This window comes from Xenopus laevis, chromosome 6L (genome assembly GCF_017654675.1).
Source record: "Xenopus laevis strain J_2021 chromosome 6L, Xenopus_laevis_v10.1, whole genome shotgun sequence".
Taxonomy (NCBI): Eukaryota; Metazoa; Chordata; class Amphibia; order Anura; family Pipidae; genus Xenopus; species Xenopus laevis.
Genome location: NC_054381.1, coordinates 63562009 through 63579730, shown reverse-complemented (window position 1 = coordinate 63579730; position 17722 = coordinate 63562009). Strand labels below are relative to the sequence as shown.

The 17722-nt window shown below is 38.5% G+C and overlaps 1 protein-coding gene across 1 annotated transcript; it reads left to right on the top strand.

Moving 5' to 3' along the window:
- Window positions 1-4914: 4914 nt before the first annotated feature.
- Window positions 4915-9187, top strand: fignl1.L (fidgetin-like 1 L homeolog). The gene is given in 2 exon segments (NM_001093294.1): window positions 4915-5040; window positions 6995-9187. A coding segment is annotated over 1 exon segment (1968 nt). The 5' UTR covers window positions 4915-5040; window positions 6995-7002; the 3' UTR covers window positions 8971-9187.
- Window positions 9188-17722: the final 8535 nt, after the last annotated feature.

Here is a 17722-nt window from a genome sequence, read left to right as displayed (position 1 = left end):
TACTTTGACTTTCAAATTGATCTGCTAGTCTAAAACTGAAAACTACAGAAAATATATAATTATTTTATATTTTAAAAATAAACATACAAGTACTCTAAGGAAATTTATATCACCTTCTGGGCTAACAATTGTTTGGCATGCATTTTGAAACTGAAACAGCCTACTATAGACTTGTGTTGCAATCACCTTCCAAACGCTTGTAACATAACTTGTCAGGCAATAGCTACAGGTATGAGACCTGTTATCCAAAATGCTTGGGACCTGGGGTTTTCTAGATAGTGGAGTACGTTTTCAGTAAGTTGGAACTTCATACCTTAAATCTACTAGAAAATCATAGTTTGGGTACTATTTTATTATAACAGAGAAAAAAGAAATCATTTTTAAAATTTTTCATAAAATGGAGTCTATGGGAGATGGTCTTTCTGTAATTCGGAGCTTTCTTGATAATGGGTTTTCGAATAACGGATCCCATGCCAGTATTAGAAAAAGTATGCATATGCCGTTGAAGGGCTACAACTCAGCCTATGTTCCAGTGCTGTCTAGCTTTTCACAAGTAGTGGGCCGATTACTGATTAACAGGGGCGTTTCTGCCATGAGGCAAGGTGAGTACCTTGCCTCAGGCGGCAGCGCCCCAGAAGTTACCAGGGGCGGCAAAAAGCCGCTCCTGGTAACTTTAAGAGCCGAATTTCCGGTTATTAAACCGGAAATTCGGCTTTTCTAGCGCTGAGAGCGATATTTCGCACTCTGCGCTAGCAATGCGCCCCTCACCGGATATCCCGTCGGAGATCTTATGGTAAGCCTGGGGGCGGCATTGCGAACGCCGCCTCAGGCGGTGTTGATGCCTGAAACGCGCCTGCTGATTAATGTCATGAACAGAACTTATAGAAATGCATTGGGTGATAAACATAAGGGTAATTTACAGCCTGCAAAATTACACTTGGACCAACTCACCCTAAAAGATTAGACTGCTGCTTTCTATTCGAATATTGCTCTGTGAGGCAATCCAGCCTTTACAAAAAAAAAGGAACTTTTCCCTGCTTTTCTAACAGTCTTAGGGGCAAATTTACTTAAGGTCAAATATCGAGGGTTAATTAACCCTCGATATTCGACTGCTGAATTGAAATCCTTCGACTTCAAATATCGAAGTGGAAGGATTAAACAGTTGGCCCCCCCCAACCAGTAGTTCCGCATTACCAATTCCCACCGTGCCACTTTTCTATTTCAGTTTTTAATAAAGAAATCTTGCAGTCCATTAATGAACGTATCTTGTACTTTATGTAAATATAAAGTAAACTTTATATAAATATCAATATTACAACCAAATGATCATAGCACACATGACACAGTAGCTCCCCACAGTCACAGCACACATAGTAACATCGGTTGAAAAAGAAACACATCCATCAAGTTCAACCTTTTATGTCTATATAGAACCTTCCAAACTGCTAGTTCATCAAGAGGAAGCAATCATAGCATACATAACCCTAAACAGTTCCAGCACAGAACCCCCCAACACACCCCCACCCAATGCCTAGATTGAAAGATGGAACTAATGTCAATCTGCAACCAAAAAAAACACACACTCACAGGCCTGGATTCCTATGTTCGCCGCCTGAGGATCCTAGCGTCCGGCAACTTTGCACGGCCTGCCCCCCGCAGAAGCGTGCACACGCATGCACCAAATTTGAGAGGAGAAGGGCAGAAGGAGAGAGAATATGAGGTAAAGGGTGCAGGCAAAAAACTAAAAACCTCTGTAGAAGTGGAGGTAACATAAATACAAGGAAAAAGAAAGGTGGGCACATGATAGAAAGGTGGATGGGGTAGAAAAGGATACAAAAGTGAAAAAAATTGAGGCCACAAGTAAGTTATTTAGAAAATTGAGTGTGTGATGATATGGCAGAAACATCCTGATATGAGTTCTAGGGTGCCACTGTGTCATCCTGCTATTGTGGTGGTATTATATAAGGAATTATGAAATGATTTATAAAGAAGCATCTCCAAAAGTGGATGAGGTAAAAGGTAAAAAAAAATTAGCAGCGCCTTTTCTCCCTAGCCCCAGGTTTCACTCTGAAAATCTGAGAGCCTTAATCTTAAAGGAACTGAGGTGAATGCTGTCCCCCAAGCTGCACAGCACTTGTAAAGAAGATGGGCCCCAAAATCATTAACCTGCCTAGAGCCCCATCTGGTCTTAATCCGGCTCTGCAAGGGTGGACAAAATTCTCTCTGGAGAGAATCAAGAACTTGAGGTAGATACTTAGGACAAGGATCCTCCAAGAACGTAAGAGAATTCTCAAACCCAAATTCACAAGATGAGAGGAAGGATAAACCTTTTTTTCAGGAGTTTGCATTTCCTCAATCAAGAATCAGTTTGTTCTGTAGGTAGGGTTGCCACCTTTTCCAGGAAAAAATACCGGCCTTCCTATACATTTATCTTTTTTCCCTATTAATAACATTGTGATTAACCATCGTTTTTTACCGGCCAGTCCGGTAAAATACCGGCCAGGTGGCAACCCTATCTGGAGGTGATTTTCAATCTGAATAGGAGAAAAATCATGTGTACACGGAGCTCCAGTCTTATTTTCTGAATTTTGCAGCACGCTGACAGCAGAGGGGCCCTAAGACACAAAAATGTGTGGGCCCGAGACAACTGTCCCCCCTGATGGTGGCCCTGTGTGACTCTGACCCTTAAAGTTACATTATGCATTTCAGTTCGCCACACACATCTGCATGAAGGTCACCACGCTTATATACAAGTCTCTCGATACTTGCGATGTCTGGATTACCTGTGCGCCAGCAGCCATGGAACTAGAAATTGACTGTGCTGTGGGAATTTTAAATAGCAATTTGGGACTGGGGAAGTAATAGAAGACCCTTTGTGCCCCACTGCATGTACTGACCCTAACCCTAATATACGGAATAGCAGACCCCAATCTGTGGCCCCCTACTAGGGTTGCCACCTGGCCGGTAAAAACGATGGCCGATTCCAATGTTATTAATAGGGAAAAAAGATAAATATATAGGTGGCAACCTTACCCCCTACCCTATGTACTAATAGTGATAGCAGACCCCAGCCTTGTGCCCCCCCAATCTATGCACTAATAATAATAACAGAACCCAGACCTGTGCCCCCCCCACTCTATGCACTAATAGTAATAACAGAACCCAGCCATGTGCCCCCCCACTCTGTAATATAAAAGTAATAGCAGACCCTGTGGCCCCCGCTGCATGTTCTGATAGGAATAGCAGACCGCAGAACTAGGGTTGCCACCTTTGCTGATGGCTAAACCCGAACACGGGAGTGGGGCAGATAACATTGGGGGTGGGTGATGTAGGAACAGGCATGATGACATCAGAGGTGGGTCACAATGATGTTGGTGGACTTATGACTTATGAAAGGTTATTGCATTACTTAGATGCAACTGTTTTGCAATGTTTTAGGGGCAGATGTATGAAGGGTCGAATATCGAGGGTTAATTAACCCTCGATATTCGACTAGGAACTAAAATCCTTCGACTTTAGTGCAAATCCTACGATAGAACGATCGAAGGATTATTCCTTCGATCGAACGATTAAATCCTTCGAATCGAACGATTCGAAGGATTTTAATCCAACGATCGAAGGAATATCCTTCGATCAAAAAAACTTAGCCAAGCCTATGGGGACCTTCCCCATAGGCTAACATTGACTTCGGTAGCTTTTAGCTGCCGAAGTAGGGAGTCAAAGTTTTTTTTAAAGAGGCAGTACTTCGACTATCGAATGGTCGAATAGTCGAACGATTTTTAGTTCGAATCGTTCGATTCGTAGTCGTAGTCGAAGGTCGAAGTAGCCCATTCGATGGTCGAAGTAGCCCAAAAAACACTTTGAAATTCGAAGTTTTTTTAATTCGAATCCTTCACTCGAGCTTCATGAATCGGCCCCATAGTGTTGAAGCACAGTTCAAAACCACATAGGTGGCGCCCCTATCTATATCTATATTCTGCTTGATGATTAAGCCCAATCCTTTAATTACATGTATGAGGTCTTTTATATAGAAATCAGTTATCCAGAAAGCTCTAAAATACAGCAATGCTAATATAGAAAAAAAACTTATTTTTGATTGATTTGGGTTTTTTTTGTATCTGTAGTATCTTAGTATTTAAATGTTTTTCATAAGGTTGTTTGGGTTTCATAAGGTTGAAAATCGAACAGAAAGTTCAGACCTGAACAGGTGGCAACCCTATGCAGAACCGTTGTTCCCCCAACTCTGTGCAAAAATAGTAATAGCAGCAACACAGACCTGTGTGACCCCCACTCAATGCAATAATAGATAGAAGACCCCAGACAATGTTACCTATATGGTGTGGGTAGGGTTGCCACCTGGCCAGTGTTTTACAGGCCTGGCAGGTAAAAATGATGCTTTATGCCAATGTTATTAATAGGAAAAAATGGCAAAAATATAGGAAGGCTGGTATTTTTTTTCCAGAAAAGGTAGCAACCCTAGGTGTGGGTATGTATGTGCAAGTGCAATAAAGTTTTTTCTGTGAACACACACACACACACACACCCCCCCCCCAACACAGAGCAATCATAACTGATTGAGGCAGGGAACAGTGATTTTCCCCGAATCTGCAAAAAACAAATATCCACAAGTAGGTCAACTATCGTAAAAACAAAACATATTTGCCATGTGAAACTCTGGGAGGGGGGCTGGGGCCTGCACTAGTAAAAATCCTTTTGCTCTGATCGTTTCAGCGTCCTGAGCTCGGTAAATCAGTGGGTGGGCCTGCTTTTCTTTTTGGGCGCTGATTGGACAACAATATTGTCAATCAGTCCTGTTCTACAATGTGATTGGTTTAATGGGCTGGGTCTTCTCAATTGTTCAGAAGGGAGGGGAGAGCAGGGCAAAAGAGGGGAAGATTGTGCGACTAGGATTATGGGACACACGAGCAGTTACTACATCTGCTTCTTCCTGTTTGACTCCATGAGCCAATTGTAGAGTAGCTACCGCGCCTGTGCCAGTCTGCCAGTGACATTTATGTGTGCTATCAACAATCTCCAGCTGTAAGTATTAAGTAGCACAGTATACACTATATTTCTGTAAAAATGCACTGATGAAAGTAACAACTATGTGTAGTAAACTAGTTTTGTCTCAGAGTCAGGCATGATTTCCCTTCAGCTCCCAGCTAACCCTTCACATTGTGTATATAACATACATGTGTAAAACAGCTACATGACTTGTCATCTAATCCTACACTTGCAAACAGGCTGCTATAGCATTCTGGGAGTTGTAGTTCAGTGCCATCAATCTTTCAGCCATCTCTGCCTAAAAATACCTATAATTACATGCTAAAAATATATTGTTATATGAGTGTTGACATGGACTGATATTTACATGTTCATATTTAATAGATTTCTTTTTAAACTAAAAACTCTAGAAGGATATAACAGTCCTTGTCTGTGTATGAGACATTTGCTTAGTCAGCTGTGCTGTTTCAGAGAAAAGTAAAGTATTTCGACAAGCAGTCATTTATTTAATCATTGAATCCGGTGAAAAATAATAGTGATAGTCACTAACACTAATAATAGAGAATAGTCACTAACATAACATGTACATTATATATTTGCATGTTATCCACAGTGCCACAAACTGCTATCTAATAAGCATCTTTTAGGCAACAGGCTAATTGTTCTTGCAGCTTTAAAAGGCGTTGTTCACCTTTAAATTAACTTTTAGTATGATGCAGAAAGTGATATTCTGAGACAATTTGCAATTGGTTTTTATGTTCTATTATTTGGGGTTATTTAGCAGTTCTCCAGTTTGTCATTGCAGCAGTCTGGTTGCTGGGGGCCAAATTCCCCTAGCAACCATGCATTTATTTGAATAGGAGACTGGATTATGAATAAATGTATAGCCTTACAGAGCATTTGTTTATAAGATGGGGTCAGTGAACCCTATTTGAAACCTGTCAAAGGTTAGAAGAAAAAGACAAATAATAACAAAACTATAAAAAATAAATAATGAAGACCAATTGAAAAGTTGCTTAGAATTATTTGCCATTCTATAACATACTAAAAGTTAACTTAAAGGTGAACCACCCCTTTAACATGTGTTTTTGTCTTTGTTCCATACCTGTCATGTACCTGAGCTTAGGGACCAACTTTACAATAATATACAGATATATACAATATACTATTTATGATTCAGTGCTGATTAAGGATTCAGTGCAACTGACACAAAAGGCATGTTTTGTTCTCCTTTAAATAATACATTCTTTGTATACACACATACTGTTTATATCTGTACTTGTGCTGATATGCAGCTGAAATTTGTAAAAATATACTCAATAAATGAGTCAGTTTAATTATTAAGTGCTGTGCACACAAAATGTTAAACTGGTCCTTAAAAGATGCACAAAATAAATTTTTGAGCTCTTTCCAGAATGAAAATATAAGAAAAGAGTAAAACAAATGTGTTTTAAAAAAACAATTAAGTATTGATTTAATTTTGGGGATGTTTCTATCAGTGACTGAGGGATTAAATACTTGTTCAATCATTATTTTTTATTTGGATTTTTCTTAAGATTTTTTAAAGTGATACTGACTACTCTTCAAACTATTACAAGTTACCTATAGGTCATGTTGATATTTTTTCACCAATACGGCTGCTTTTGTAAGTAATTGTTACTTGGCGTTCCTTAACCTGACTATTTTGCTAACCTGTTTGTCTCTTGTTTGCTGTTAATATATAAATTCTTTAGTCCCCCAAATACATATTAAAATGGAAAAGAATAATCATGAATAACACACAGCAAAATAAAAATCAATTCTTCTAATTAAGACCTTCTAACGTTGCTTTCAAAAGTCAAGTTCTAAAGTAAAGAATAAGACTCATTCCACATGTATTTCTTTCGATATTCATTAGCATACGCATCTCCATTTTGCAATTGACAACCAGTACAAGTATTTTTGGAAGTTCTGAATTCTGTATTCTCAATTTTTTTTAATTTTTTTTTAGAGAACACAATGCAGATACCTGAAACTAGTTCAGTTCACCAGAATGAATGGCAAAGAGATGTTTTTGTGCTGAGCTCTGGCACCTGCTTACCTCAACAGAAGGCAGAAGTGTATCGTGCACATCTTGCCCAGATTCAGTATGCATGGGCTAATTCTGAGATCTCCGAGGCATCGGCAGTCCACCTGTTCAAGAAGTATGCTGAGAAGTACTCAGCAATTCTTGACTCTGACAAGTTGGAAATTGGCCTGAATAACTATGCAGACAGCATTTTGACTATGGCAAAATGTCAGAGAAATGAAAGTGACAAGTGGCAGTCTTCCTTGACAACTAATAATGTTTTAAAATTAAAGAGTGTGCAAGAGATGGCTGAGGCAGGCAGAAGAGCCCAGTTGTCTCTGTTGAATTCAACAGATGCCTCAGTTAGAGTTGGGAATGAAATCGGTACATCTGGATATTCCACTGTTCTTGCTAATAATGTCCTTAGAAACCCATCACATGCAGTTCCTCATGCTGCTTCTTCAGATTGTCAAATACCAGAGGGGAGCTCAAACTTTCTGCAAAACTCCAAGGTTTCAGCATTTACTAAAGCAAATACTTCTTCAAACACTTTGATTAACAACAGTATTCCTATTACTACTTCCTTGATGCAACGCAATGAAGTCAAAGCTCCCACGACGTTCTCTACTCAGTCTGGCCCAAATGTGTTTTCATCTACTACCTCTGTATATTCAGGGAAAAGGAAAGCATGTTATACCTTAGGTGATGAGAGCACTGATATTCAACCTAAGCCTTTAGTTCAAAGGCAGCTTGCTAGCAAAGAAGCTACAGGTGACAGTGACTTTAAAACCGCAAAAGAGCAGTTGTGGGTTGATCAGCAGAAGAAACACAGTAATCAGCCTCAGCGTAATCCTGGTCCTTTGTATGGTGGTGGCAAAAAGTCACTGGGAGCTGCACGTTCTCGTGGTCTTCATGGAAAATTTATTCCTCCACTTCCTAGGCAGGAGGATGTTGAGGATAGCAACAGGAAAGTATATGGCCAGGGCAACAGTGAGATGAATTCAACTTCTGATGAACATTTAAAAAACATAGAACCAAAGATGATTGAACTGATAATGAGTGAGATAATGGATCATGGGCCTCCTCTGAACTGGGATGATATTGCCGGGCTTGAGTTTGCTAAAACAACCATCAAAGAAATAGTGGTGTGGCCAATGCTTAGGCCAGATATTTTTACTGGCTTGCGAGGACCCCCAAAAGGAATTCTTCTTTTTGGTCCACCAGGAACAGGAAAAACTCTGATAGGCAAGTGTATTGCTTGTCAGTCGGGTGCCACATTTTTCAGCATAAGTGCATCATCATTGACTTCCAAATGGGTTGGAGAAGGTGAAAAAATGGTTCGAGCCCTCTTTACAGTGGCAAGGTGTCACCAGCCAGCTGTGATATTCATTGATGAAATAGATTCTCTGTTATCCCAGCGTGGTGAAGGGGAGCATGAATCGTCAAGGAGGATTAAAACAGAGTTTTTAGTTCAACTTGATGGTGCTACGACATCTTCAGAAGATCGCATACTGGTTGTTGGTGCTACTAACCGCCCCCAAGAAATTGATGAGGCAGCTCGTAGAAGACTTGTTAAAAGACTCTATATTCCTCTTCCTGAAGCGTCTGCAAGGAAGCAAATTGTTGTCAGTCTAATGTCAAAAGAGCATTGTAGTCTCACAGAACAAGAGGTAGAGGCCATCGTTTTGCAGGCTGATGGTTTCTCAGGTGCAGATATGACTCAGCTTTGCCGGGAAGCTGCACTTGGTCCTATACGCAGTATACAGCTAATGGATATTTCAACCATAACAGCCGAACAAGTCCGCCCTATTGCTTATATTGATTTCCAAAGTGCTTTTCTGGTAGTGCGGCCTAGTGTTTCACAAAAAGACTTGGAATTATACGAGAACTGGAACAAAACATTTGGTTGCGGCAGGTGACGTGCTGCTGTTCCTTTTAGAATTATTTTGTCATAAAATAAATGTGAGATTAGCTGATTTCAACAGCATGTCCCTGCAAATACCCGTATATGTGTTCATTTACCCACATAGATTTTTCCCAGCTTATTAAAATTAATCATACCAAGGTCTACAGGTCTGCTCTACATGCCCTGAGATACGGTATCACTTTTACATGAATAAATAGGTCTGAAGTTGAGCCCTTGCATATCTGTTGCCTGTTTGTTACCATCCTACGTTAGGTCAGCTTTCTCCCTTGTTTTAGGTGGTTCTGCCCATGCTAATGTCCACCATGCATACTTTTGAAAATACCTGTTCGAACTTCAAATAGAAAGGCAGATACAATCAATATAACAAAGGTTTAATATGGGATTTAGTTCTTCTTTAGTGCAAAAGCATGTTGCATTTTGAAATCCAACATGCTTTTGGACCAATGTCTTAGGACATAAAATATCTGTAAATGTTTTTCCATGTACTCAGAAGACAGAGTAAGTTTTGGATATTCTTATTATATTCTGTGAGATTCACAATTTCCTTTAAATTTCAAACACACAATAACATTGAGTTTCAAAGTTATGTTCGATTCTGCAGCCTCCTTGCCCTTTTTGTCACCAGTAGCCAGATTTTCTTTATTTTTAATCTGTATGAAGTTTGCGTTTCATCCATCATCTTTATTATAATATTAATAAATATATTTTGGGAGATCCTATATGTTCTTTTAAAACATAATTAATTGTAGCCACAGAACAACAAATATTAGCTGTCCAGAAAACATAAATTCTTCAGTGTTGGCAGTCAGAACTAGATTTGGGTTAAATGTCTTAATGCTATTGAGTTTGTCATCTATAGATCAAAAAATTTGATATAAAAATAGAGCCAGTTTTTTAGTTGCAATATATTAAGCATGTGTCTGTATATTTCTCAATTTATAAAGGATAACTAAAGCCTAAAAAAGATTATGGCTTCAAATGCTGCATTTTATATCCAGAAATTACTGTACCAGCACAGATGTTCAGTTATGATACATGCCTTTACTTTTCTCCAGACCAGCTTTCCACTTTTGTCTTGTCATTTCCATGCCACCTGCACTGCACATGTTCATGGTGTTCTGAACCACTGTTGAGAAATAAGGTTAGCAAAAGTCTAAAATTATTAAAAATGTAGGTTACATTTGTAATAGTGTATGACAGAGCATTTACAGAATTTACACAACACAATACAGCCATGTGGTATCCATAAAGGCAAAGCACACAAATGTATCAAATAGCCAGTATCTGGTCCAAAAGCGTCAATCATTTTAGTATAAATGTGCACTAACGACTATCAAAATACAGTGCTTTGCAAAAGTGTTCATCCAATTCTGGAAATAAATTGAATTTAAATGAGATTTTACATCACTCCTCTATACAGAATTGTCCATAATGTTAGATTGAAAGGAAAAAAAATCAGCATACTATTCAAAACTATTTTTACAAATAATTGACTGCACAGTCATGATTGCTTAAGTCTTCATCCCATTTCTGTGGTACCCCTACTCATAGATGCTCATACCTGCTACCATTCACAGTAGCAGGCAATTAAACTGGTTGCCTGGGGACTGTAACCATGTATGTACCGTTGTTCTGCACTGGTAAAACGAATGTTTTTGCTTCAGAAATACTACTATAGTTTATATAAACAAATTGCTCTGTAGCAATGGGGGCAACGCTTGAAGCTGGAAAAAAGGAGAAATTGTTCTTTTAATATACTAATGCATTTTCCATGTTAAGTACACAAAATACAAAGCATTTTATCACTGCCAAAGCTCAAAAATATATACAGCATCCTTTGGTTATTACAAACCAAGGTCAAAGTTTTAAACAAGAACAACCTAAAACAAGTCGTATAGTAATAGAACTTGGCATATAGCTGTTAAATACAGTCCAAAATCAACTAAAGTATTGTTCTTAGTAACAGAATTACTTCTGCTATACCCTTCTTCATAGACGCTCTTAAAGGAGACATAGGATAAATGAAAAAAAACAAACAAATTTTGTAGGCAATTATGAGTAATATATGGTGCTGCTTTTACATGGCGCTAAAAATTATTATCTTTAAAAATTACCCCTTTATTGGAGCTCCGTATAGATGTTCTCTGGTCCCTGTCTGTGTTTCAAATGAGGGGTGGTTGAGCCCTAACGGTCCCTGCCAGAAGCACAGTAGGAGGGGGACAGCCAATCACAGCCCTGCATTCACACAAGCACAGACAGGCTTCAGTTCCCTATCAGATCCTGCTAGCTGCTGATTGGTTCCTGTCCTACAGTGCAGTAAGCTGAGAGCGCCGGCTCCCCTGCACAGCCTAGGAATTCAGGGAGCAGGAAGTGGAAGAGAAGAGAGGGATTTTTAGGGATTTTGCAGAAATATTCAATAAATCAGATTGAAACACTACTTCTTCTGTATCTAAATGAATATAATGCACTGGTACATTCTTATTTTTTTTTACACAAAATGTCTCCTTTAAAACTTATTTGATTGTTTTCAGTGCTTGTATTTAAAGTTATTAGGGAGTCTGAGTCGGTACATGCATGGCAACTCCGACTGCCGCTACCCAAAAATGCTTACAACTCCGACTCCACTGCTCAGAAATACGTGGGACATAAGATGCTGTAGGATGCAAGTTTTGAGGTGATTTTTCAGAAATTTTATTGCAGCATGCACTTTAGTCGATCACATGCACTTTAGTCGATCCCATAATTTGGGATACGGCTGGAACTGTGAGGCAGGCCTGCTCCTAGGACAATAGGTCAGACTGAATTCTTCCATACTGCAGGTTACCATGGGTTTCAGGTTGACCTGCATTTCAGAAGTGTTCCAGCACAGGGAACAGTGCCAGATTCCCAAATCTTGTGCCCCTTGACGTGCAGCCTACTGAATCCTTCAAGTACCTAAACCCTGCCACCAGAACACAAGTGCAAGAATACAGATTATGAGCTTGGGTCCTCCCTATAATGCCCCACCACCCTCAAAGTACAAGCTTATTAGGCTTACTAGTTCCTACAGACACCGAGAGCACTTAGGACTGGGCATGGGAGATTCAAATAATCTCAGGCAGGTCCTGACTCCAGTGCTCCGAGTGTCTGTAGGAATGAGAAATTACAGATGTGGCTGGGCAGCATGCCACCTGGGTCTTGAGAAAAGGTCTAGTTTGGGACTATATCAGTTATTTTAGTAAAAGCTAAATATTAAAATGTAGAATAAAAATGTCAGACTTCAATAACAGATCAACAAAGGGAGGCCCATCAAAAATGTAATTTGTGTGCAGCAAAAAACCTTGAAAACTTGGCAAACTCGTGTTAGCTTAGTTATTATAAAAAGTTACTCAATCATGAAAAAGGTTAAAAAAGCAGCAAAAAACTTAGTGAAATAACTTTTCTACCCGTGATTTGCAGTGTCTGCCAAATCTCAACTTGAAATCTCAAATTTAAGAATAATGAAATCGAATGCAGCTCCCATTGGCCTTTACATGAACTCTGCAGCTTTTAGATGGCAGATTTTTATAGTTGTGTTTTTTTTGCACTTTATAGATCTCTAACATTTGAGTTTGGAAAAATGAAATATTTATTTGAATTTTTTACAAATTCAAATGTTAATAAATAGACCCCTAAGTGTATCAAACACAAAAGGGGGGTTGTGGGAGCACTCCTAAGGCTAAGTAAAAATATATGAAATATAATGGAAGTTCTACTGACTAGGCCAAATTAATCAGTGCACATTCCCTGGGCCCCTGTCTAAGTAATTCAGTATTAATGCAACTGCATGTGTTCACAAAGACGGGATTTTAGGTACAAAGTTATGATCATAAAGTTGATAAGCCACCATACCACGTCAAGTTAAACCCCACACGGTGGTCCCTAACTTGTTTACCTCTGGTCATAGTATAAAAGGTCCTGTGCCTCTCTGCATAGTAGCATTAATTGAAGTAAATGTCTGCTGAACCTTGGTTTCAGTCTGAAGGCTAGATCCTCCCCCGCCACTAGCTTGCAGCTTTTAAGAGAGAGTGATTGCCCAAACCAATGCCAATTTTTTTTAAATAAAAAAAATAATATAAAAATAGTGGAGGTAAATTAAAATTATATGTATAGGTGCACACTTGGAAAGTGTGTGGGTGTGTGTGGGTATGGGTGTAAGTATAGGTAAAAATATAGGTGTGAGTTAAAATAAGTAAAAAAGGACAAACTTAATCAGGTGTAGTAATAGGTGTAGTAAGTGTAAATAGGTGCAACAGTGTTGCAGTTAAAAACATAGGGCCACCATTAGTTAAACGGGGTAGGTATGGAGGGTGCTGCACACCACATGAAGCTCAGCCACAGTTTCAGGCTACATTTCAAACACAAAAGGGGGGTTGTGGGAGCACTCCTAAGGCTAACTAAAAATATATTCAAGTATAATGGAAGTGCTACTGACTAAGCCAAAGTAATCAGTGTATCAATATTAATTACAGCAGAAATTAAAAAAACAAAATTGTGTTCACAATGAAACCACAATGAAAGACTGGCAGAAATAAGATTCTGGTTCTCCTCGGTGATCAAACTTCATATTTAGGCTGAACATCCAGCCATTACTTTCCTTCACGGAATAGCAGGAATAGTGGAGTAGGAGATCTATGTCTATTCTTTGCTGTTTATTTTCTCTATACAAGTCTCTCTGCTGCTAGTCATTTTAGTTTAAACAATACTATTTGTTTCATGATAACAGATGTGTGCATTTTAGTACACATTACCTGTTCTTCCTGTAATGGTTAACATTTACTAGTGTGCAGCCACTTGGTGGCACTAAATCGACAATGTTTTTCTCTAGTTTTGATTGTAGGGCACTGTACCTCTTGGTAATACTTTATAAATACCATATATATTATATATGAAAACATGATTTGAATTAGCAAGTTTTTAGGATAAAAATGGTAAGAGAGTGAAAGCAGATCTGTTTGTTTTATATTTTTAGAACTTTATTTATATTTGTAGGCAGTCTATCACCTTCTAAAATACCTTTTATTTAAAAGCTATTCCAACTTTGTTTTGTTTTATTATCGGAATCAGTTTTTGCCAAGCCTTTTGAAATTTCTTTATCCTGCCTAACCCTTCCTAACAAATGATGTCTTATTCTGGCTCTTTTGGGACTAGCCCAGAGCCTTGTGATGTAGGTTTTTCTGGCCTTACTTCTGTGTTTCAGAGGCAGCAAGTCGGTGCCAAACATTTGCATGTAACAATTTAGTTTACCTACTCTTTGCAGTCTTCAGTTAGTGGGTTCCTAGAACCCCACCCTGGGTTTTGGGTTCCCCCCATAACATTGCTACCCCAAAAGGCACCTCAATGTGTGCAGTGTTAACACCAATTTGTTTGGCCAAGAAATGGTGTCCATATGGACACTTAGACGTTGCCCGTCCTACTCAAATATTACAGGAGTTAATAAAATGATTTCATTTATAAAAACATAAGATTCAGACATCATTTTCTCACCATAGCCATGTTTACCACCTTTCCTCCAACTACATGCTTGTAAATTGGTTACATGCACTATATGACCAACAGTATTCAAATGCTTGCCAGTCAGACACCTATTTATCTAACAAAAAAGGGGGGTTAAAAGGCGCACTCCCAAAAAAATAAATGTGAGGTGCAATCCTAATGGGACTCCCCAGCAGAGTCACCAAAGAATACTGAACGTTTCAAAAAATGAAGATTGCACATTCTAAAGAAGAATTCAATCCGTTTATTCCATCAAAAAATTACAAAATCAGGGCCAATGTTTTGATTCTGTAATTTTTTGATGGAATAAAATTAAATGAATTCTTCTTTAGCGTGTGCAATCTTCATTTTTTGGAACCTATTTAGCCAACATCTCATTCCAGAAATAAGAGCATTAATATTAAGATAATTTAGGCAGGCTTTCCTCTAGATGTTGGAACATTATTGGTGGGATTAGAACATTAGTGAGACCTAACATTGATTCACAGTCAGTGTTCCAACTTGTGCCACAGGTGTTCAGTTGGGCTGATGTCAGTTACAAGTCTGACAAGTTTTTTTTACTACTGTCTCTTCAAACCAATGGCAACTTATTTTATAGTGCTGATCAAGAAAATGCCTTTATAAAACAGTTCCAAAAAATCGGAATAATGGAATTGTAAAATATGTTATTACAGGTATAAAATCTATTATGAAGAAAGATTTGGACTTGGAGTTTTCCGAATAAGGGATTTTTTTCCATAATTTTGACCTACGTGACTTAAAATAATTTATAGATGAAATAAAACCAATAGGATTGTTTTGCCACAAATATGGATTCATGCAGCTCGGTGTGGATCAAACAGTATTGCTATATTAATACAGAGAAAAAGGAAATCATTTTTTGTAAAATAGAATTTGTTTGCATAAAATGGACTCGATGGAAGATGTACAGGCATACATGGCGGATTTCAGTGCTAAAATGTGAGAGTTTGCATTTTGGTGACAAAATTTGCCAACAATAAGACAACAATAGAATGGCTTGCAGGTCTCGACTGGGAGTCAAAATAGGCCCTGGCATTCCAAGTACATAGAGGCCCAAACAACCCCACTAAATAGACACTTTCAATGACACCTTGCAGTAGCCTCTCTGGCATTTGCCAGAACCCACAGATTGCCAGTTCGGGCCTGATGGCTTTTTAACTAAGCTCTCAAAAGCAGATCATTTTAAAAATAACTATTTTTTTTAACAAATACTAGTTCATTTTCATTGCCTTTTACCTGCACATCTGTCTCTCCAATTGAAGTTCTCATAATGTTTACATTCAAAAGAGCAAGACATAACAACACATGATATTCAGTCATCTTCCTCTAAATAAGACAATGGATTACTAAACCAACTACAAGCACAGCTGTTGTTGTGGAAGAAAAATACTACTCTGCTTTTTAAGCATTTATTTCTTAAACATGAGGCTGGTAGTTTGTCCCAGGGTATCCTTTGCTTTGCTTTGCAGTGAGCTCAACTGAGCCAATCCTTCTATTTAGAATTATTCCTGAATTAAGGATCTAACATCACCTCATGGCTTAAATAGTTCATCCACAACATTGCAAACATTCAAACTTATATGTCTGAGGTCAAAGAAACTAAAATACACTGCAGGGAGTTTCCCAAAGCTGGCCATAGATGTACAGATTTCATTATGTCCGACAGACAATACAATCTCCTGACCTACAACTAACCATTCAGATTAAAAAAGTAGTAAAAATAACAAATCAGACAATTAGCCATTAATTGATTGGCCATTAATTGACAGGCAGCAATCGTACAAATGTTATGTCTGGCAAATGCTAGTGACAGTTAACAACTGATATTGTCAGATAAGCAATACAAGCCAACAGAAATCTTCTTACTTGTCTGATTGACTAAACGACCAATCGCCATTGTACGGAAAATGTTGGGACAATCGACAATCTGCAGTCCGGAAGGATCAGAATGGTTAGAAGATTTCTGTTGCGTCTATGGCCACCTTAAAGGAAAACTATACCCCCAAAATGAACACTTAAGCAACAGATAGTTTACATCATATTAAGTGGCATATTAAAGAATATATACCAAACTGGTATATATACTTAAGTAAATATTGCCCTTTTACATCGCTTGCCTTGAACCATCATTTCGTGATGGTCTGTGTGCTGCCTCAGAGACCACCTGACCATAAATACTACAACTCTAACATGAAGAAGTGTCGAAGCAAAAGACACAACTCTGTCTGCTAATTGGCTCAGGTGACCTAACAAGTATGGTTTGTTGGTATGTTTGTGCGCACAGTGAATCGTATGATCCCAGGGGGCGGTCCTTATTTTTTAAAATGGCAATTTTCTATTTATGATTACCCAATGGCACATACTACTAAAAAAAGTATATTATTATGAAAATGGTTTATTTACATGAATCAGGGTTTTACATATGAGCTGTTTTATGCAATATCTTTTTATAGAGACCTACATTGTTTGGGGGGTATAGTTTTCTTTGACACTTGGGGGTGCAGATTAGTCAACACAATATCGATCCTGGGCCAGTGCGTTATTTAGCAAAGAGGACACTACACATGCACAGTGCAATCAGTGCTAAACCTCACAAATGCTTGTATGTCTAAATGGCAGCAAATCCAACCCAGAAGACTATAAACTATTACAGCAGTAGAGGGAAGACCAACTTCATATTAATTAGGGATGCACCGAATTCGGGATTCGGCCTTTTTCAGCAAGAATTCGGATTTGGCCAAATACTTCTGCCAGGCCGAACTGAATCTGAATCCTAATTTGCATATGCAAATTAGGGGCAGGGAGGTAAATCGCGTGACTTTCTGTCACAAAACAAGGAAGGAAAAAATGTTTTCCCCTTCCCATCCTAATTTGCATATGCAAATTAGGATTTGGTTCGGTATTCGGCCAAATCTTTCGCCAAGGATTCGGGGGTTCGACCGAATCCAAAAAAGTGGATTCGGTGCATCCCTAATAGTAATACCCATGGTTTTGGAATGAGATTTTTGACATACCAGTCTATGGTTACGTTTTGCCATATCGTGTATGTATCCTCTCTTTAAATACACTGCTATAAATTATATACACAGTGCAGTACTACTAGCATCAACAATTCATATATACTCATTACATGTTGTACGTATATTAATTTTATTTATAATCTCCCTAAATTTCAGCAAACCTGGTACCATCAAAGCAATCTTTCTGTA